The sequence below is a fragment of the Pleurodeles waltl genome, chromosome 10 (assembly GCF_031143425.1).
Source record: "Pleurodeles waltl isolate 20211129_DDA chromosome 10, aPleWal1.hap1.20221129, whole genome shotgun sequence".
Lineage (NCBI taxonomy): Eukaryota > Metazoa > Chordata > Amphibia > Caudata > Salamandridae > Pleurodeles > Pleurodeles waltl.
In genome coordinates, this window is record NC_090449.1 from 3,531,794 (window position 1) to 3,555,445 (window position 23,652).

At 48.6% G+C, this 23,652-nt stretch overlaps 1 protein-coding gene across 1 annotated transcript in view; it reads right to left on the reverse strand.

The window, feature by feature from the left end:
- Positions 1-803: 803 nt before the first annotated feature.
- PPP1R3F (protein phosphatase 1 regulatory subunit 3F) overlaps positions 804-23,652 on the reverse strand; it is a 76,487-nt gene continuing 53,638 nt past the window's right edge. The window contains exon 4 of the mRNA XM_069209305.1: positions 804-13,117. Coding sequence (XP_069065406.1) covers positions 9,980-13,117 — 3,138 coding nt within the window. The 3' untranslated portion in view covers positions 804-9,979. The remainder of the gene's footprint in view (positions 13,118-23,652) is intronic.

The window sequence follows — 23,652 nt, forward strand, 5'->3', positions numbered from 1 at the left end:
AGGAAGAGTACAGGATCTTATGGCTGGCTTCAGAAATGGCTCCAAGGCGCTTTCTGGACTCCGATGCCTCCTCTGGTGCCTGATGCTTAGAGTACTGGGGTAGATCAGGCTTCTAAACCCAAATCCCAAAGGAAGACGGGAGGCCTTCAGCCTAATCCCTTCCTTTGAACCTGAGCCGGAGTCCGTAAAGGCACCTGGTATCTGCACACCAGTGCTGGTGCTTGCTGTATCACGCACGGCCACACCACACATTCGCAAAGACTCCTTTATCTCTACCAACTGCATAACACACTAAAAAGGAGTGCCTTTTTGGGAAAGTATTTTCTTAAAATAAAATGTGGAAACTGACTTTCTGCTTTTTTCAGTAAAACTATTTTGCTGAAAGAGAACCAGGCACATTTACGTTTTGTGGGCACAGTTTCCAGTAATAATGAGAAAAGGATGTCAAAGAAATAACAGAAAGAAATTGCAAAACGAGGAATTTAACAGAATGACTTCAGCTTAATCATAACTTTCCACACATCCTACTTTCAAGCCCATGACACTGACTTGCTGACTTGAAAGAATACTGTTCTGGTTACAATCACCTTTGCCAGAATTATCTGTGAGTTTCAGGCTTTTTCCTCCTAATAACCTCATATTGCTCTTTCATAGAGATACAATGGTCTCACAGATCGACACGCACGCACGCACATACACACGCACACACGCACACACATGCACACACACATCCACATCTAATGAACCACTTCACAATCTGGACATCTCTTTAGTCTTGACTTTCTATTTGGACAGACAACCTCTGAGGTTCAGAACATTTATTTATCACATACTGTGGAGATACTCCAGACAACCGAGCAGAGTAAGCTACTGAAGGCTCTTGTACCTTTAAATACTACACAGTTAGAGGAGTTTCGCGTCATCAGATTCTCCATGCTCAATCTACCAGGGGAAAGGCAGACTCAGAGGTTTGTCAAAGACATGTACCATCACAGACATATGTAAGGTAGCAGCTTGGGAAACTCGTCATACTTTTTCTAAGATTTGCTCCCTGGGAGCATTTTCTTGGGATGATGCAGCTTTCAGCTAGGTACTTCTACACTATATAGTTGTCTAAAGTCCGGCAGGGCAAATATTGCCGTCTCCTTCCAGATGTCTCAGGCTAAGTAATCAGATTCACCTGAATTGAGAAGCAGGGCGAAGAGGAACACGGAATAAGGAAGAAGTATCTTCATGGTGCTTCCAGTACAAATAGTGCTCACCCTCCCTTATTCACAACCTGGCCGTCGCTCCCATCAACAAGCACAGGCGGTGCACAAGCGGGCATGTCAAGGAACAGCAGGGACTGGCTGTGGCGGTGGGTGATGGAGCTGGGGTGGGGCTTGTGCACTAGGAAGAGACACTTGGGATGGAAGCCCAGTCACATCTTCCAATAAAGCTACTCTCCTTTAGAAGCCTCTTCTAGTCAAATCTGAAAGAAGGGGAGCAATGACTATGAATACCGAGAACACCATGAAGGTAGTTACTCCCAATTGTCACATACAATAATACAAATATAAACAAATAAATAACACAATACAATACATAGATAAATAAATAAATAGGAAAAATAAATAAACAATCAAACAAATAAAAAATGCTAGACACTAACATTTGGGAAATGAAGCCTACTGTCACGCCTATATGACATGACATCTACCGGCGTTATTTGAAACACCCTCTGTGCCAGCCACTAATTAAATAAACACATCTTAACGCATATTTTGGAGAAAGTGATCGTCTGACACAATTTCTGTACACAACACATTGTTTTTAGACTTGTCCCATTATCGAACACCCTGGACCACAATACATCATTGAACAAGGGTGGCATTCTGTGGACGTGTGACATATAGGTACCCCAGGACACTGAAAAGGGTAAAGGTTTGAGCAACAAACTGCAGTATGCACAGGAAAATCTGACAGTGCACAGTCTAATAAACAGCACATCAACTACAACAAAAACATGGCTGCACATGGCATCACGCCCCACATGTCCAAGGGTTCAGACACACAGGTGCAAGCTACACACGAAGGCATGGTATTCAAGAAATCCAGGCTTGCCTTCCTGGTGCCACACTGCAGTTACAATCATCACAACTAGAGTTGGGTAGTTCAATGCCACTGAGAGGAGGGTGACATGCCAAGTATGGTCTTTGAACTCAAAAGCCTTACTGAAAAAATGATAAACTTATGTGAGATAATGATGGTGAGGCCTGACTCCAGGACCTGCAAACCAAGGAGGGGTCAGTAGGAGAAATCGAGATATTTAACCCTATTAAGAAGCGTTGAGAGAAACTTGGCCCCCTGAACACCGGCTTCATCCTCGAACTCACTGGCGCTTGTCCTCAAATAGGAAGAGTGGTCTTCAGGACTGCGGCCTGGGAGCTTCCACAAGAGGAATGTTCCCAAGTGCTGCAGAGGATGTAATCTCTCAGTCAAGACTGGCTTGTCCTGCCAGGTGAACACTTTAAACCAGGAATCAACACAACAAGGAATTGATTATCTGAGATCAGAAGAAAGTGTAAGAAGCAAAGAACTGTTCGGAAGATCTTCCCTTTTACCTTGTCAATATCTTAAAGCTGTCTTCACAGCCATCCAAAGTGTGTAGGAAACTACTATACCAGACCTATGGCTTTAGCAAACAAACACTTGTAGGCATACTACTTGGTTAACATGGAAATCTGACAAGACTTTAGGTAACAAAAGAGTATGTCTACAAAGCCACCTTGTGCTGATGAAAAACCAGGCTGTTGTTTATCTTTTAAAAACACCTAGATCTTACCAAGCATCAAACTAATGAAACTGCTTCTTTGAAGGCTGCTCTGCAGGACTGACATTCAGATCTGTGTTACATCATCAGGCTGGTACTCATCAAGGACCCAGGAGAGGGAGAAGATCTTCCCAGGAGGTAACCCTTACACAAGCCTCACTGTGAAGAACAATGATCATTTCTTGAAGGTCGGTGGAGCCCTAAGGTCAGTTACAAGCTTGAATATGTTAAATATGTACAGCAGCAACTCTTCCTCCACCACTGAAAGGTCAGCTTTCCTGAGTCTACAAGTTCCAAAAACTCTTAAAAGTAAGGATCTCTATGGACTGCTCATCTCTTCCAAAATTCACTATGACTGATCTTCAGGCAGAAAAGGGGTCGCAAATGAAATACGTCGGATAAGCTTCCTATGTCACTCAGACTCTAACAACCCCAGGCTTGCTGGGAAAGAAACATTTGAGCCCAGACCTGCAAAGCTCTTAAGGACTGAGAAGGGGACATGTTGTGCTTTATAAAAATTCTACAGTACATCCAAGCTATCCAGCAGAATAGAGAATTTATTTCACTTGATGTTCTAAGGGGTTGGAGCGGATGATACATTTCATGCAGTAAAAACCTAAATATAAAAGTGTTCTCACAATGGCAATCCAAAAATTCTGAAAACTTCAGAAAAATAATTAGCATGTGTAAGATGGGAAACCAAGAAAAAATGGGAACATCTGAAGGTCAGAAGAGTGGCATAGAAAAAAGTTCTGTTGGCAAAGAGGAGGAAAGCAGTACCTACCCTTGCACGCTATGGCGAGCCGTGGTACCCTGCACCCAGGGCACCACGAGTCGTGTCCTACTTCTGTGTCCACTGCACACCCTGGTCCACTTTTGGGCATTCAGGGGTTGAGGCTGGCTGGAGATTGGAATGGTAGTGGTGACCGAAGACTTGCAGTACACAGAGGCGTCTGCGATCCCAATGAGGTGGCACAACAAAGCTGGGGCATCCTCAAAAAACAAAGAAGTGCACCGTGTGCGAAAAAGAGAATACGGCTTGGAATGGCAAGTGGAGAGGGAATAAGGCAACAGTGGATTTCCACTCAGTCCCATTTACCAAAGATTGCAATAAAAATAAAAAGCAAAAAACAAAGAAGACGCAGGCTGGCCCTTGTTGAAACACCATACAGCCGTTTAGTAAGTGACGGAAAACTCATAACATTATTTGATAAGCTATGTTGTATAGAATTTGTCATTTTGGTAAGCGTCTTACGAAGCATATATAATTCAACCTTTCCGACGCAATATTTTAGGCTTTACCCCAAGAGTCGACAATATCGACAGCCAGTAAATAATGACCTAATACCTGGTATCTTGTGCCTCCAGCAAGGGTAGAGCATCCTGCCTGCAAAGCGCCCTCTGTCGCAGAAGCACTGGGAGAAGTTGATCCTGAAGTGATCGAGGGTGGGCAATTAGAGGCACCCGGCCACTGGGTCACAAACCTATGGATCCCTATGGGAATCATGCTGAAAAGACCATGAATCCAAAGGGAATTCTTCAGCGGCTGCAGATCACGGAAGGATCCTACGGCACAACTAGAGTTCTCCATGGTGGGAGTACCTGTCACTGGTCACTGTTTGAATGATTCCCACATGCCGAGCGGAGTCCAAGGAGGTTTCAAAAACTTCATTCTGAAAGCCAAATTATACTCAAAACAAACAAAACGTAGCATTTCCAATCTTTGAAAAAATTTATCCTGGGATCAAACTGGGGTGGCATGGTGAGCAAAAGAACAGTGGATAAACCCAGATCTGTGACTGGGGGTGAGTGTTTGAAAGGTTTCGGCACTCCGTCCATCATCTTGTTATGTTGCTGCCTCCTCTTCGTCTAGCAGAGGATACTTGGGCCACTGGTATCGCTCCAAACCCTCTTCATGCCCAGAGACTTCGCCCCTGAAAGGACAGCTTTATATACCAACGCTTTAAGCTCCTTCTATTATCTGCCTCTGTAAACGTTGACTTCCGCTGAGGTGATGAGGGCTTGGGTGAGGTCTTTCGATGAATTGTCCTAATGGGAGATTTGCAGACGTTCAACAAATCTGCAGAATTTCTTGCTACCTTGGGGAAGGAATTCAGATCACCCTCAGGAGATGGGGTAGGAATGACTAAGATATCCGGTGGTAACAAGGGAGCCAGATTTCACAGCTCTAAGTGAGAGGATGTGTCCAAACCAGAGGAACCTGAATTTCCAGTCAAGAATGGCTCTCTGGAAGGTGACACTGGAGGGTGACTTTCCTCTGTGTAGGAGATACAGGCTACTTACATAGTCTTCTTTCCACGAATGTGGTATTTCCCTCAAATGGTGTTATCCACGTCCTGAAGGTGTAGAGTCACTGAGTGTAGAAGGCATTTTACCAATGTCTCAAATAGACTTTCTGGAGTTTGTGCATTTTAAGGATACATGCATGGTTGTAGAACTGGTGTCTCTGACACCAAATGCTTTTTGATGTCCACTTCCTCAAAAAACTACTTAGCAGCGAAACCCTCCGGGTGAAGGAGCTGTCCCTGAAGGGACATCTCTGCATTGACAGAACTCTGCACTTCTATCAACGGCGATCTTCAGGCCGAAGCCCAAGTCATTGTCAGAGGACACTTTGGCAGCGATGAAAGAGCTGACACAGTTGACTCTGGTGGGCAGGCAGCCACAAGAACACCCCTGATTGTATCAGGAGAGTCTGCCAAATGAGGGCATGGATGAGGCATTCCTTCTTTTGTTTCAGATGACTGTGATCTGTTAGAAAGATCTGTTTAGCAAACAACTGCAAGTCTGGGCAGTATCTGGTGCTGGCCAGCCTGAGGTCTCCTGCCTTCCAGCTCCTTGAGAGATGTGTACATCACATCATGGCTGCAACACAACACTCACAAATACACAGATGGAAGTATCTGCTATGACAAACCCTAAAAAGGTAGACAGAGATGGTTCCTAGAAAAACTGCCCAACACAAAGAGAAGAAAAGTCAGATATTTTAAGGGAGTAGACGGCTGGAAGCCTTAATGTGATGGAGTCTGATTTCCAATCTACCAAAATATTTATTTAAAAAAATATTGCAGGCATTCTGGTTTGTTGTATTTTTTTAAAGAAAATTTTAAATATCAGAAATTGAAATGTTTCTCTGTAGGTGTTCAGGATTCTACCTCTGCTGCGAGAATTACTTTAATGAACATCGTAAGACGAAATTCCTGTGATAAAGAATTTTATGGTTTCGGCTTTGGACAACAAATTATTTTTGAAAATGCTAATCCGATGAACTGCTATGAAACAGTTGAAAACATTAAACCTACAACCTAGAAATGTCTTCAAAAGTCTCAAAATGAAGAGACGCCTTGAAACAACTGAAAAAAACACTTATTTGAAAGGAAAAATGTCTATATCTGAAGTAGAGAAAAATCAAAAAAGCAAACCAGAAGTGCTTGATGATATTGTTTCAAGGAGTAGAAAAGAAGGAGGTTGGCCTGGGAGGTGCAACGCAGCACAAGTGCTCATTCAGCGGTAACTTTAAAGGGACGGCCTTTAAGTTTTACACTGAAACTTCTGACTTTTAAATGTCTTGTTTAGGAATTATATAGCTTTGAAAAGGTTTCCAGCTTGATTATTTCAATCTTCTGACTCTAGGCGAAGGTCCTTAGAGGAGGCCCAGTGTTAAGTGCAGGAGATGTCCCTCTGTGTGGGATCCCATTTAGATTCCCCCTTAGAATACAAATCCCATCAGCTCCTACACTCGGAAGTGGGGCTGACCACAGGCTCGGGCCGAACAGAGCTTCGAAGGAGCTGGTGGTTCTGGACGAGACCATCGTGTCGATAGGTAGACGCTGCACCATATTAGAAGGAAATCCCTCACATCAAAGGATTGGAGGTTGTTAGCAAAGGTTGCTGAGTCCTTTGTATCAAAGAATGGGGGTCCTGGACATCTATTCTGAAGCTGCAGAACATCGCAAGGGCACAAGTCTAGGAAGGAACTTACTTCTAAGCGCTTCAAATGCCCATCAATGGAGAACTCACCTCAGAAAGGTGGTGGCCCAGTGGGTTGTGACCTCACTCCATGGACACCGCTAACGTTTCTGTGGACAATCGGGAAACCTTTGTAAATACATCCATTGAGGAGGGCTTCTTGTGTGCTCATTGGTTCAAAATAGGAGTGTCCAGTGTTGTTCCACAAGGGCAAGAACAAGGCCAGATTATCAGGTCATAAACACAAGAGACATTTAATTAACATTAGACTACATAGGAAGAGTTTGTGTTTGCCCTGAGAACTTGTATTAGATGGGCACAAACGCTGGACATTCCTGGAGTAGAAGAGAGAGGGAGGTTCATGGGGGGAGCACACAGCATACTCTACTTGCAGACAGGTGGACGTTCCACTTGCTTCTTCTGTTTTCAGCCAGCTCAAGGTCCACTCATCACTTTTATTTGGAGGACTCTAGATGAAGCGGGCCCTCTTCTAAACAATAGACTGTCACCTCTGGTGGACAGACTGGCACAAGGCCTGGTGGAGCCGCGGTGTCCTCGTGAGGCACCAATGCGGCACCAATGACAGAGATGATTTTCTGGACCAGCACACAAGGATTCTTTGGGTAGGCGGTAAACAGACAATAAGCAGTGTGTCACCAGTCATGGCTGCCAACCCAGGTGGGCAAGTTCATGTTACTGGGTAGAAGCTTCACTGACCACTAGTTGGAGGTTGGACCTGCTCGCAGACATGGCCACTGTCCAGGAGTTCTAGGTGTGACCTGATGGGAGAAACGGACCAGGCACCTGCTCAGGTACATTTGATCCTTTCTCCCCAGCACCACTGGGTAAGGGTGAGGAGACTTCTAGGTAGACATCGGCAGCTGTAAAGGGGGTACCTCTGCGCCCGGTCTGTGAAAGAAACAATGTAACCCCCAAAGGGTACGTTTGTGTGAACTACTTGAGATCACAATCGCAAGGTGTGACCTGTGGGATTATGTATTAGACTCAGCTTTCTTGAAGGCTCTGGATGTGTGTAGTGAGTCTGAGCCCTGTTGTGACCCGTATATTGTGCAGATAACCTTCCAGAGTCTGTCACCTGGCCTATCTGAGTATTTGTGGTTATTTGCTATGTGAGGCACACAGGGCACTCTCCTGGTCCACAGCTAAGATGGAGGCACTAGTGAGGTATTAGAGCACAACACGTGTGCAGACAAGCTCATGACGTGCCTGCTCCTGTACACGAAGCAGTAAAGCTACTGACCCAAAGTAGCGGTGTGCCATCCCAGGGTGATAGATGGTGCCTATGTGAAGAATCCAGGCCCACAACTAGTCTTCTGAAAGTTCAGCGCACAGAAGGGATCTGAGGCCATGCGACCTGAGCTTTACTCCTCACACTCGAAACTTTCTTCCTACAAGGCATATGGGGCGAGAACAGAAGGTGTTTGTGCTGTGAAGACACCCTGCTTTCCTCACACCAGGCTGTGATTCCCCCTTCACGGTTATCCCCGAGCTGATGAGAAGAGGCGTGAGCCGAGCTCAGAGCTGAAGAGGTAAGGTGTGAGCAGCAGAGAAGGATATCTACTCTGGGAACACATCAGCGGAGTTCACTTACACGTCCGCACACAAACAGACACACAAGATGCAGCAACAACCAGAATATACATGGACTGAGCTGGCTTTGTAACCCCACCACAAGAGGGACAAAAAGCACAGCAATGTATGCTAGGAAATAGGGTTTGAGGCACTGTGAAAGGGAGCTGCTCTCTGGTTGCAGGTGTTGCACAGGGGTGGACTGTTCAGGACTGAAACTGGGATTTCTTCATGCACGTCAACACATCCAGGAAATACTGGTAGAGCTGAAGGGTAAATGTCAACTCATATGAATCTCCGCCAGCCCAAGAGATGTCACAAGCTAGCAGCTGGATCACCTCTGCTCCTGAGCCTTCACACCTGGATACACCAGCGAGGACCTGTGGCCCCTCGGAACTCCCACTTCAAGGTCTGTATCGTTACTACCACCAGAAGAACACAGAGGAACTCAGATAAACTCAGGGGGACCCATATGAAAAGAAAGGAACCCAGCTGAACATAAAGGAATCCAGATGAACACAAAGGAACACAGAAGAACCCATGCTTCAAACAACCAAACCTCTTCCACAAGGAGAGAGACACCACAGCAGTAAAGCTCTCTGATGTCTTTTCCACCCTCTGTGGGAATCACAGCAGTTTCGGTGGACACTAAACCACACCAGGGGTTTCTACATCAACCCAACAAGCCCTCCCAGGCTCTGGGAGTACCCAGGATTGCCTGTGGACAAGGGTTGAGAGAGAATCTTGCTAACAATGACATCTACCTATGATATTCTAAGCAGTATCAGGGCATCATGGAACTATAAAGGCTAAACTACCCCATGAGCACATGTGTGCAGTCTGTGCACTAGCAATCTTACTACACAGGAAGTAGGGCATGGTAAACTCAATGCAGTCAAACCCACACCGCATTCACATGGTTTCTCCTCTACAAAGTCACACATCACAGACAGGAGTACTCAACATTCTCAACAAATAGCCCAGACAACAAAGGCGAACCTACACTACATGCGTTGGGTCTCTGGATAACATAATCACACTGGACAGACATGAAGACACTGTAAACCCAAGCCAGGCCACTTGCGGCAAAGGCAAAGCTACACCGCCACAGTGTGGTCTGCACACTACACAATCACACTGGAGAGGCAGGAGGAGAAACCAATCAGAGTGCACAGCTTTGGCTTGTAGGCCACACACAAGCCCCTCCAGCAGGTTTCGGAGAAGGCCACAACTCGCAGGGAGGGATGGAACAAGACCAGCTCAGGACCATTCACCTACCACAGCAGGACAATGTAGAAAAATAAATATGGAGGGGTTGCATACAGAGACACTACTTACAAACCTGCCTAGTTTATTTGCATTACTTTCTCTCTAAAGGGAAAGGACTTTGGTGCAAGGCGAGCAAAGAGACATGTGATGGAAGAGGCGCAGCGCCCGATGGGGCCCTTCAAAGGGCCCACCCAACTTGCGTAAAACTCCCTCTGCAGCTGAAGGCATTGGCTTCTGCTACACAATAGTAGCGTACTGTACAAGGGGTACGCTGTGCAGAGGTTCGCCGATACAGACCTTGTGCAATACCCTGTCCAGCTAAAGGAACCAGACCCACATCAGGAGAAGTGGGACAGCTACAAAGGACGTGCAGTCCTGCAGCATAACAAGCAGCAAGACCAAAGCACACAGGAAGCTGAAGGACTGAGAAAGAGCATCTTCTATACATAGACCCAGGTCCCTGTCCTGCTGACTCTCACTCAAGGGTCCTGAGCAAGAGCCAGAAAACCCTAAGCTGTCACCCAGAAGAGCCGGGCTGCAGACCAGAAGTTCTAACTTCGTACTTGGAAGAGCCGGTATGGAGTCCGGAAACGCTAACTCCTCACCTGGAAAAGCCTGGCTGGAGTCCGGAAACTCTAACTCCTCACCTGGAAGAGCCTGGCTGGAGTCCGGAAACTCTAGCTCCTCACCTGGAAGAGCCTGGCTGGAGTCCAGAAACTCTAACTCCTCACCTGGAAGAGCCTGGCTGGAGTCCGGAAACTCTAACTCCTCACCTGGAAGAGCCTGGCTGGAGTCCGGAAACTCTAGCTCCTCACCTGGAAGAGCCTGGCTGGAGTCCGGAAACTCTAACTCCTCACCTGGAAGAGCCTGGCTGGAGTCTGGAAACTCTAACTCCTCACCTGGAAAAGCCTGGCTGGAGTCCGGAAACTCTAGCTCCTGACCTGGAAGAGCCGGGCTGGAGTCTGGAAACTTTAACTCCTCACCTGGAAAAGTAGAGTTTGCGTCCGAATTCCCTATGGAATTAGAGCCACCACACACAACTTCCTGACTACATGGAGTAGAGTAACAGTCTAGACAGCCTAAACCTTCCACCAGGAGTGCTGATGAAGGTCCTCGGCATGGTAACTTCTCAACCAGGAGAGCTAGGCTGGTGTCTGGGTGCTCTAGCCCTTCACCCAGGAGAATCTGGCTGGAGTCCTTGCCTCGGAATGCAGAGAAACAGTCCTGACTCCCTACCCCCTCACCAACTAGAGTGCTGGATGAGCCCAGATGCCCTAATCCATCTCCTAGGAGGGCGTAGTCTGTGACCTTTAAGCCCTCCCATGTGGCAGCAGAGGAAGAGCCCACATATGCTAATCCGCCACCCAGCAGTGTACCGGAAGAGCTGTTGTATCCAAACTCCTCTTCCAGCACAGCAGAGAGAGTGTATCCGTTCAAGGCCTCTTCACCTGCCAAGGGCAAATTCTGGAAAGTATCTCGCTCAGAAACACCTTTGCTTAGTAGGACGTGTTCATGCAGGCGCTGTGAAGTCCCTAAACCATATAGCTCTTCGTTGAGTAGAACTATTTCTTGCAGAGTCTGGGAGGTCTCCAGCACAGAAAATTCTTCGCTCAGTAGAATGTTTTCTTGCAGATTTTCAGAGGTCTCTAGCCGAGAAAGCTCTTCACTCAAAAGAATGATTTCTTGCTTACTCTTTGGGGTCACTCGCAAAGAAATATCTCTGTTCAGTAGGGCACTTTCTTGCAGATTATGAGATGTGTCTAGTCCACAAAACTCTTCGCTCAGTAATACACTCTCTTGCAGATTGTGGGACCTCTCTATTTGTGAAAGCTCCTGGCTCAGAAGAATTATTTCTTGTAGGTTCTCAGATGTTTCTAGCTGAGAAAGCTGTTGGCTCAGTGGAAATTTGTCTGGTAGGTTCTCAGTTGTCTCTCTCTGAGAAAGCTCTTGGCTCAGTAGAGCATCCTCAGGCAGGGTCCGGGAGGTATCTACCTCAGAATGGTCTTCACTCAGGGGCACACTGTCTTGAAGATTCTGAGAGGCATCGAAACCCAAACACTCTCGGATCAGTAGAACATTTTCTTCCAGATGCTGCAAGGGCTTTAGTATAGAAAGTCCTTCGTCAGGCAGAGCGGTTTCAAACAGATTCTTGTAGGACTCTAGTCCTGAATGCTCTTGGGTCGGTGGAACGTTTTCGTGCAGATGCCAAGAGGTCTTGAAACCACAAGCCCCTTTGCTTTCCTGCTGTGGTTTTATTTGCAAGCCATGCTGAGAATATATCGACAATGTACCCACGGCATTATCTTGAGTAAGGAGCTTTTTCTCTGCATCTAAGCCCTGACAGATGTTCTTGCCCTCAGTCTTGGGAAGAGGCTTAACTTTATCCCTAGCTGAATAATCTAGCATGTCAGCGGTGCTGTCGAAGTGGCATTCAGAGAATGTGATGGTGTCCTGAGTCACGGAAACAAATTCACAAGGCATACAAGACAACACGCTATCCATGGCTTTCCTTTCTGGCGCAGCTGGAGAGCTGTAGCTGGACTCTTTGCTGGTGTGACTCAGTGCTGAGCTCTGAGCATTGTCTCCCGCATGGAAAACTCCTCCTCCTGGCATCTTGGGCAAATCCATTCCAGAACCATGTGCTTTATCTTTAGAGGCTTTTTTGCTACATAGAGCGTTGCCCTCTTCTTCCGCCAATGAATCTTCTAGTGACTTGGACACACAGACAGTAGGCGAGGCCTCTTTCTTCTCAGACCCTTCTTCCTGGAAGCTTGGTGGCAATTCACAGACAGATGAAGCCAGCTCCGCATCCAGGTGGGCCACAGGCATACCTTCCTCCTCCTCTCCACCGTTGGCATGACGCAGTGAGATCTCTTCCGCCAGCCAAGTGTTCAGTATTCTTTTGGTACCTGCCAGATCTAGCGGGGACACATCAGTGTGCCAATCAGTGTGAATGTGGTTCGTGGTCCCCGGGGCAGCGTCTGCCTCACCCGGCTCCTTTAGGTCTTTGGCAGCCTGCAGACGGCTTAAATGAGACAGGTAAAGCTGCTCTAGCTCCGCCTCTACGGCGTCTTCATTGTCGGAGTCCTCCGGGGCTGGGACAACGTAGGGATGATCCAGCCAGCAGCACGACAAGGGACGATCAACTGGTCTTTCAAGAAGAGACCTTCCAGGCATGAGCTCTTGAGCCAGACCAGTTGTGTCGTCTTCTCCATTCAGAAATCTGGAACCAGCATGGCGCAGCATGCTCAGGTCTCCTATCCATGTGCTTTTATCCTTCCGTGGGCGGTTCTCGTCCTCTTCACAGTGCTCCCGTAGCCCTATCATCGGCTCGGAGGAGCTGCTCACACACTTGCCTTGCTTCGTAGCCAGCTCCAGGTTGGACTCTGTAAACGTCATGGGCCGAGAACTGTGAAAAGTCTCTGGAGAAGTGCTGGTCACCACCAGTCTGGGAACCTGGAGAGGATGAAAAAGGGAAAATCAGGCACAGGCTCAGGCTCAGGGTCCAGACAGTCCAAGATCACAGTGAAATTCAACAGAGTCCCCCTAACACCCACATGTTCTTCAAGTGACCACGCGTTTCATGCATGTGGTGCCACAATGTATCCAGCTTTACACAAACTGCTGCGTAGAGCAGGGGCTGGAGTTACCTATTGCAGTGGACGTCTCGGTGCCTCTCCTGTGGGACCCAATGTATCCCTGCACGGTCTGCGTAAGGAGAAAGTGGTCCAGCTTGGATCACACAGTCTCAATTTTTTAACTTAGGATGAAGCATGAAGACACACATAGATCTCTGTGCTTGTGTTTCATCACTTTTGACAAATCCGCTTTCATACATGTATCATTCATTTAATGCAGCCCCTGAAATGGGAGCAAAGACTGCTCGACCGCTGTGTGCTTTGCATCAGCAAACAAAAGTAGGCTGTGTTACTATTTCCTGCTATTATACTCAAATATTTACATCAAACAAACAATATCACGTTATTTGCACGATGCGGCCAGTGACAAATGTGAATTGTAGTGCATGTCAGATGTAAAGCACCGTTGCCTTCCCCAATCTAACTTCAGTATGTAAACTACCATTACTATCCCTCACTGCATGTCAGCATGTAAAGCCCCAGTACCATCCCTCACCTCCCTCAGTATGAAACGCACTGTTACCATCCCTCACCTCCCTCAGTATGAAATGCACCGTTACCATCCCTCACCTCCCTCAGTATGAAACGCACCGTTACCATCCCTCACCTCCCTCAGTATGAAACGCACCGTTACCATCCCTCACCTCCCTCAGTATGAAACGCACCGTTACCATCCCTCACCTCCCTCAGTATGAAACGCACCGTTACTATCCCTCACCTCCCTCAGTATGAAACGCACTGTTACCATCGCTCACTTCCCTCAGTATGAAACGCACTGTTACCATCCCTCACCTCCCTCAGTATGAAATGCACCGTTACCATCCCTCACCTCCCTCAGTATGAAACGCACCGTTACCATCCCTCACCTCCCTCAGTATGAAACGCACTGTTACCATCCCTCACCTCCCTCAGTATGAAACGCACCATTACTATCCCTCACCTCCCTCAGTATGAAACGCACTGTTACCATCCCTCACCTCCCTCAGTATGAAACGCACTGTTACCATCCCTCACCTCCCTCAGTATGAAACGCACTGTTACCATCCCTCACCTCCCTCAGTATGAAACGCACTGTTACCATCCCTCACCTCCCTCAGTATGAAACGCACTGTTACCATCCCTCACCTCCCTCAGTATGAAACGCACTGTTACCATCCCTCACCTCCCTCAGTATGAAAAGCACCGTTACCATCGCTCACTTCCCTCAGTATGAAACGCACCATTACTATCCCTCACCTCCCTCAGTATGAAACGCAACGTTACCATCCCTCACCTCCCTCCGAATGAAACGCACCATTACCATCCCTCACCTCCCTCAGTATGAAACGCACCGTTACCATCCCTCACTTCCCTCAGTATGAAATGCACCGTTACTATCACTCACCTCTCTCAGTATGAAACGCACCGTTACCATCCCTCACCTCCCTCCGTATGAAATGCACCATTACCATCCCCACCTCCCTCAGTATGAAAGGCACTGTTACCATCCCTCACTTCCCTCAGTATGAAACGCACCGTTACCATCCCTCACCTCCCTCAGTATGAAACGCACCATTATCATCCCTCACCTTCACCCAGCATGTAAAGCACCATTGCCTTCTCATGTCTCCCCCATAGATTCTTTCATCTCCTCCTCAACATGTAGGGTGCCACTGCCTTCCCGCACCTCACCTCAGCATGTAAAGTACCAATGCCTTCCCGCATCTCACCTCATCATGTAAAGTACTACTGCCTTCCCGTATCTCACCTCAGCATGTAAAGTACCACTGCCTTCCCTCATCTCACCTCAGCATGTAAAGTACCACTGCCTTCCCTCATCTCACCTCAGCATGTAAAGGACCACTGCCTTCCCGCATCTCACCTCAGCATGTGAAGTACCACTGCCCTCTCGCATCTCACCTCAGCATGTAAAGTACCACTGCCTTCCCTCATCTCACCTCAGCATGTAAGGTACCACTGCCTTCCCGCATCTCACCTCAGCATGTAAAGTACCACAGCTTTTCCGCATCTCACTCTCAGCATGTAAAGTACCACTGCCTTCCCTCATCTCACCTCAGCAGGTAAAGTACCACTACCTTCCTGCATCTCACCTCAGCATGTAAAGAACCCCTGCCTTCCCGCATCTCACCTCAGCATGTAAAGTGCCACTGCCTTCCCGCATCTCACCTCAGCATGTAAAGTACCACTGCCTTCCTGCATATCACCTCAGCAGGTAAAGTACCACTGCCTTCCCGCATCTCACTCTCATCATGTAAAGTACCACTGCTTTCCCGCATCTCACCTCAGCATGTAAAGTACCACTGCCTTCCCGCATTTCAGTCTCAGCATGTAAAGTACCACTGCCTTCCCGCATCTCACTCTCATCATGTAAAGTACCAGTGCTTTCCCGCGTCTTACCTCAGAAGGTAAAGTACCACTGCCTTCCCGCATCTCACTCTCAGCATGTAAAGTACCACTGCCTTCCCATATCTCACCTCAGCACGTAAAGTACCACTGCCTTCCCGCATCTCACCTCAGCATGTAAAGTAGCACTGATTTCCCGCATCTCACCTCAGCATGTAAAGAGCCCCTGCCTTCCCGCATCTCAGCTCAGCATGTAAAGCGCCACTGCCTTCCCGCATCTCACCTCAGCATGTAAAGCCCCACCGCCTTCCCGCATCTCACTCTCAGCATGTAAAGTACCACTGCCATCTCTCATCTCACCTCAGCATGTAAAGTACCACTGCCTTCCGCATCTCACCTCAGCATGTAAAGTACCACTGCCTTCCGCATCTCACCTCAGCATGTAAAGTACCACTGCCTTCCCGCATCTCACCTCAGCATGTAAAGTGCTACTGCCTTACCGCATCTCACCTCAGCATGTAAAGTACCACTGCATTCCCGCATCTCACCTCAGCATGTAAAGTACCACTGCCTTTCCGCACCTCACCTCAGCATGTAAAGTACCACTGCCTTCCCGCATTTCACCTCAGCATGTAAAGTACCACTGCCTTCCCGCATCTCACCACAGCATGTAAAGTACCAATGCATTCCCGCATCTCACCTCAGCATGTAAAGTACCACTGCCTTTCCGCACCTCACCTCAGCATGGAAAATACCACTGCCTTCCCTCATCTCACCTCAGCATGTAAAGTACCACTGCCTTCCCTCATCTCACATCAGCATGTAAAGAACCACTGCCTTCCCGCATCTCACCTCAGCATGTAAAGTACCACTGCCTTCCCGCATCTCACCTCAGCACGTAAAGTACACTGCCTTATCTTTACTCACCTCAGCATGTAAAATACCACTGCCTTCCCTCATCTCACCTCAGCATGCAAAGTACCACTGCCTTCCCTCATCTCACCTCAGCATGTAAAGAACCACTGCCTTCCCGCATCTCACCTCAGCATGTAAAGTACCACTGCCTTCCAGCATCTCACCACAGCATGTAAAGTACCAATGCCTTCCCGCATCTCACCTCAGCATGTAAAATACCACTGCCTTCCCGCATCTCACCTCAGCATGTAAAGTACCACTCCCTTCCCGCATCTCACCTCAGCATGTAAAGTACTAGTCCCTTCCTGCATCTCACCTCAGCATGTAAAATACCACTGCCTTCCCTCATCTCATCTCACCATGTAAAGTACCACTGCCTTCCCTCATCTCACCTCAACATGTAAAGTACCACTGCCTTCCCGCATCTCACCTCAGCATGTAAAGTACCACTGCCTTCCAGCATCTCCCCTCAGCATGTAAAATACCCCTGCCTTCCCTCATCTCACCTCAGCATTTAAAGTACCACTGCCTTCCCTCATCTCAGCTCAGCATGTAAAGAACCACGGCCTTCCTGCATCTCACCTCAGCATGTAAAGTACCACTGCCTTCCCGCATCTCACCTCAGCATGTAAAGTACCACTGCCTTCCCTCATCTAACCTCAGGATGTAAAATAGCACTGCCTTCCCGCATCTCACCTCAGCATGGAGGGTACCACTGCCTTCCCTCCTCTCACCTAAGCATGTAAAGTACCACTGCCTTCCCGCATCTCACCTCAGCATGTAAGGTGCCCTGCCTTCCCGCATCTCAGCTCAGCATGTAAAGCGCCACTGCCTTCCCGCATCTCACCTCAGCATGTAAAGCCCCACCGCCTTCCCGCATCTCACTCTTAGCATGTAAAGTACCACTGCCATCTCTCATCTCACCTCAGCATGTAAAGTACCACTGCCTTCCACATCTCACCTCAGCATGTAAAGTACCACTGCCTTCCGCATCTCACCTCAGCATGTAAAGTACCACTGCCTTCCCGCATCTCGCCTCAGCATGTAAAGTGCCACTGCCTTCCCGCATCTCACCTCAGCATGTAAAGTACCACTGCATTCCCGCATCTCACCTCAGCATGTAAAGCACCAGTGCCTTTCCGCACCTCACCTCAGCATGTAAAGTACCACTGCCTTCCCGCATCTCAACTCAGCATGTAAAGTACCACTGCCTTCCTGCATCTCACCACAGCACGTAAAGTACCAATGCCTTCCCGCATCTCACCTCAGCATGTAAAGTACCACTGCCTTCCCGCATATTATCTCAGCATGTAAAGTACCACTCCCTTCACGCATCTCACCTCAGCATGTAAACTACTAGTCCCTTTCCGCATCTCACCTCAGCATGTAAAATAGCACTGCCTTCCCTCATCTCACCTCAGCATGTAAAGTACCACTGCCTTCCCTCATCTCAACTCAGCATGTAAAGAACCACTGCCTTCCCGCATCTCACTTCAGCATGTAAAGTACCACTGCCTTCCTGCATCTCACCTCAGCATGTAAAGTACCACTGCCTTATCTCATCTCACCTCAGCATGTAAAATACCACTGCCTTCCCTCATCTCACCTCAGCATGCAAAGTACCACTGCCTTCCCTCATCTCACCTCAGCATGTAAAGAACCACTGCCTTCCCGCATCTCACCTCAGCATGTAAAGTACCACTGCCTTCCAGCATCTCAATACAGCATGTAAAGTACCAATGCCTTCCCGCATCTCACCTCAGCATGTAAAGTACCACTGCCTTCCCGCATCTAACCTCAGCATGTAAAGTACCTCTCCCTTCCTGCATCTCACCTCAGCATGTAAAGTACTAGTCCCTTCCCGCATCTCACCTCAGCATGTAAAATACCACTGCCTTCCCTCATCTCATCTCAGCATGTAAACTGCCTTCCCTCATCTCACCTCAACATGTAAAGTACCACTGCCTTCCAGCATCTCACCTCAGCATGTAAAGTACCACTCCCTTCCCGCATCTCACCTCAGCATGTAAAATACCACTGCCTTCCCTCATCTCACCTCAGCATGTAAAGTACCACTGCCTTCCCTCATCTCACCTCAGCATGTAAAGAACCACTGCCTTCCCGCATCTCACCTCAGCATGTAAAGTACCACTGCCTTCCCGCATCTCACCTCAGTATGTAAAGTACCAATGCCTTCCCTCATCTCACCTCAGCATGTAAAGTAGCACTGCCTTCCCGCAACTCACCTCAGCATGTAAGGTACCACTGCCTTCCCTCCTCTCACCCAAGCATGTAAAGTACCACTGCTTTTCCGCATCTCACCTCAGCATGTAAAGTGCCACTGGCTTCCTCATCTCACCTCAGCATGTAAAGTACCACTGCCTTCCTGCATCTCACCTCAGCATCTAAAGTACTCCTGCCTTCTCACGTTTCACTCTCAGCATGTAAAGTACCACTGCCTGCCCGCATCTCACCTCAGCATGTAAAGTACCACTGCCTTCCCGCATCTCACCTCAGTATGTAAAGCGCCACTGCCTTCCCGCATCTCACCTCATCATGTAAAGTACCACTGCCTTCCCGGATCTCACCTCAGCATGTAAAGCGCCACTGCCTTCCCACATCTCACCTCAGCGTGTAAAGTACCACTGCCTTCCCGTATCTCACCTCAGCATGTAAAGTACCACTGCCTTCCAGCATCTCACCACAGCATGTAAAGTACCAATGCCTTCCCGCATCTCACCTCAGCATGTAAAATACCACTCCCTTCCCGCATCTCACCTCAGCATGTAAAGTACCACTCCCTTCCCGCATCTCACCTCAGCATGTAAAGTACTAGTCCCTTCCCGCATCTCACCTCAGCATGTAAAATACCACTGCCTTCCCTCATCTCATCTCAGCATGTAAAGTACCACTGCCTTCCCTTATCTCACCTCAACATGTAAAGTACCACTGCCTTCCCACATCTCACCTCAGCATGTAAAGTACCACTGCCTTCCAGCATCTCACCTCAGCATGTACAATACCACTGCCTTCCCTCATCTCACCTCAGCATGTAAAGTACCACTGCCTTCCCTCATCTCAGCTCAGCATGTAAAGAACTACTGCCTTCCCGCATCTCACCTCAGCATGTAAAGTACCACTGCCTTCCCGCATCTCACCTCAGCATGTAAAGTACCTCTGCCTTCCCGCATCTCACCTCAGCATGTAAAGTGCCCCTGCCTTCCCGCATCTCAGCTCAGCATGTAAAGCGCCACTGCCTTCCCGCATCTCACCTCAGCATGTAAAGCCCCACCGCCTTCCTGCATCTCACTCTCAGCATGCAAAGTACCACTGCCTTCCCGCATCTCACCTCAGCATGTAAAGTGCCCCTGCCTTCCCGCATCTCAGCTCAGCATGTAAAGCGCCACTGCCTTCCCGCATCTCACCTCAGCATGTAAAGCCCCACCGCCTTCCCGCATCTCACTCTCAGCATGTAAAGTACCACTGCCATCTCTCATCTCACCTGTGAGAAAGTAGCCTCTTTCAAGCCTTGTTACCTCCACTTTTGGCCTGTTTGTGAGTGTATGTTAGGGTGTTTTCACTGTCTCACTGGTATCCTGCTAGCCATGACCCAGTTCTCATAGTGAAAACCCTATGTTTTCAGTATGTTTGTTATGTGTCACTGGGACCCTGCTAGCCAGGACCCCAGTGCTCATAAGTTTGTGGCCTATAGGTATGTGTTCCCTGTGTGATGCCTAACTGTCTCACTGAGGCTCTGCTAACCAGAACCTCAGTGGTTATGCTCTCTCATTTCTTTCAAATTGTCACTAACAGGCTAGTGACCAATTTTACTAATTTACATTGGCATACTGGAACACCCTTATAATTCCCTAGTATATGGTACTGAGGTACCCAGGGAATTGGGGTTCCAGGAGACCCCTATGGGCTGCAGCATTTCTTTTGCCACCCATAGGGAGCTCTGACAATTCTTACACAGGCCTGCCACTGCAGCCTGAGTGAAATAACGTCCACGTTATTTCACAGCCATTTTACACTGCACTTAAGTAACTTATAAGTCACCTATATGTCTAACCTTTACCTGGTAAAGGTTGGGTGCTAAGTTACTTAGTGTGTGGGCACCCTGGCACTAGCCAAGGTGCCCCCACATTGTTCAGGGCCAATTCCCCGGACTTTGTGAGTGCGGGGACACCATTACACGCGTGCACTACATATAGGTCACTACCTATATGTAGCTTCACAATGGTAACTCCGAATATGGCCATGTAACATGTCTGTGATCATGGGATTGCCCCCTCTATGCCATCCTGGCATAGTTGGCACAATCCCATGATCCCAGTGGTCTGTAGCACAGACCCTGGTACTGCCAAACTGCCTTTCCCGGGGTTTCACTGCAGCTGCTGCCAACCCCTCAGACAGGCTTCTGCCCTCCTGGGGTCCAGCCAGGCCTGGCCCAGGATGGCAGAACAAAGGACTTCCTCTGAGAGAGGGTGTTACACCCTCTCCCTTTGGAAAATGGTGTGCAGGCAGGGGAGGAGTAGCCTCCCCCAGCCTCTGGAAATGCTTTCATGGGCACACATGGTGCCCATTTCTGCATAAGCCAGTCTACACCGGTTCAGGGACCCCTTAGCCCTGCTCTGGCGCGAAACTGGATAAAGGAAAGGGGAGTGACCACTCCCCTGACCTGTACCTCCCCTGGGAGGTGCCCAGAGCTCCTCCAGTGTGCTCCAGACCTCTGCCATCTTGGAAACTGAGGTGCTGCTGGCACACTGGACTGCTCTGAGTGGCCAGTGCCAGCAGGTGACGTCAGAGACTCCTTCTGATAGGCTCCTTCAGGTGTTGCTAGCCTATCTTCTCTCCTAAGTAGCCAAACCCTCTTTTCTGGCTATTTAGGGTCTCTGCTTTGGGGATTTCCTTAGATAACGAATGCAAGAGCTCATCCGAGTTCCTCTGCATCTCTCTCTTCACCTTCTGCCAAGGAATCGACTGCTGACCGCGCTGGAAGCCTGCAAAACTGCAACAAAGTAGCTAAGACGACTACTGCAACTCTGTAACGCTTATCCTGCCGCCTTCTCGACTGTTTTCCTGGTGGTGCATGCTGTGGGGGTAGTCTGCCTCCTCTCTGCACTAGAAGCTCCGAAGAAATCTCCTGTGGGTCGACGGAATCGTCCCCCTGCAACCGCAGGCACCAAAGAACTGCATCACCGGTACCCTGGGTCTCCTCTCAGCACGACGAGCGAGGTCCCTTGAATCCAGCAACTCTGTCCAAGTGACTCACACAGTCCAGTGACTCTTCAGTCCACGTTTGGTGGAGGTAAGTTCTTGCCTCCCCACGCCAGACTGCATTGCTGGGAACCGCGACTTTTGCAGCTACACCGGCCTCCGTGCACTTCCGGCGGAAATCCTTTGTGCACAGTCCAGCCTGGGTCCACGGCACTCTAACCTACATTGCACGACCTCCTAAGTTGTACTCCGGCGACGTGGGACTCCTTTGTGCGAATTCGGGTGAGCACCGTTTCTCTCCACTTCGTAGTGCCTGTTCCGGCACTTCTGCGGGTTCTGCCTGCTTCTGAGAGGGCTACTTGTCTTGCTTGACACCCCCTCTGTCCCCAGACGCAATTGGCGACATCCTGGTCCCTCCTGGGCCACAGCAGCATCCAAAAACCCTAACCGCACGATTTGCAGCTAGCAAGGCTTGTTGGCGGTCCTTCTTCAGGAAAACACTTCTGCACGACTCTGCACGGCGTGGGGGATCCATCCTCCAAAGGGGAAGGCTCTAGCCCTTGTCGTTCATGCAGAACCTTCATCTTCTACTGTCCAGTAGCAGCTTCTTTGCACCCACAGCTGGCATTTCCTGGGCATCTGCCCATCTCCGACTTGCTTGTGACTTTTGGACTTGGTCTCCTTGTTCCACAGGTACCCTCGACTGGAAATCCATTGTTGTTGCATTGCTGGTTTGTGTCTTTCCTGCAGAATTCCCCTATCACGACTTCTATGTCCTTTGGGGAACTTTAGTGCACTTTGCACTCACTTTTCAGGGTCTTGGGGTGGGCTATTTTTCTAACTCTTACTATTTTCTAATAGTCCCAGCGACCCTCTACAAGGTCACATAGGTTTGGGGTCCATTCGTGGTTCGCATTCCACTTTTGGAGTATATGGTTTGTGTTGCCCCTATCCCTATGTGTCTCCATTGCATACTATTGTAACTATACATTGTTTGCACTGTTTCTAATACTATTACTGCATATTTTGGTATTGTGTACATATATCTTGTGTATATTTGCTATCCTCATACTGAGGGTACTCACTGAGATACTTTGGCATATTGTCATAAAAATAAAGTACCTTTATTTTTAGTATATCTGTGTATTGTGTTTTCTTATGATATTGTGCATATGACACTAGTGGTACTGTAGGAGCTTCACTCGTCTCCTAGTTCAGCCTAAGCTGCTCTGCTAAGCTACCATTATCTATCAGCCTAAGCTGCTAGACACCCTATACACTAATAAGGGATAACTGGGCCTGGTGCAAGGTGTAGGTACCCCTAGGTACTCACTACATGCCAGTCCAGCCTCCTACATCACCTCAGCATGTAAAGTACTAGTCCCTTCCCGCATCTCACCTCAGCATGTAAAGTACCACTGCCTTCCGCATCTCACCTCAGCATGTAAAGTACCACTGCCTTCCCGCATCTCGCCTCAGCATGTAAAGTGCCACTGCCTTCCCGCATCTCACCTCAGCATGTAAAGTACCACTGCATTCCCGCATCTCACCTCAGCATGTAAAGTACCACTGCCATTCCGCACCTCACCTCATTATGTAAAGTACCAATGCCTTCCCGCATCTCACCTCAGCATGTAAAGTACCACTGCCTTCCCTCATCTCACCTCAGCATGTAAAGTAGCACTGCCTTACCGCATCTCACCTCAGCATGTAAGGTACCACTGCCTTCCCTCCTCTCACCTAAGCATGTAAGGTACCACTGCCTTCCCGCATCTCACCTCAGCATGTAAAGTACCACTGCCTTCCCGCATCTCACCTCAGCATGTAAAGTGCCCCTGCCTTCCCGCATCTCAGCTCAGCATGTAAAGCGCCACT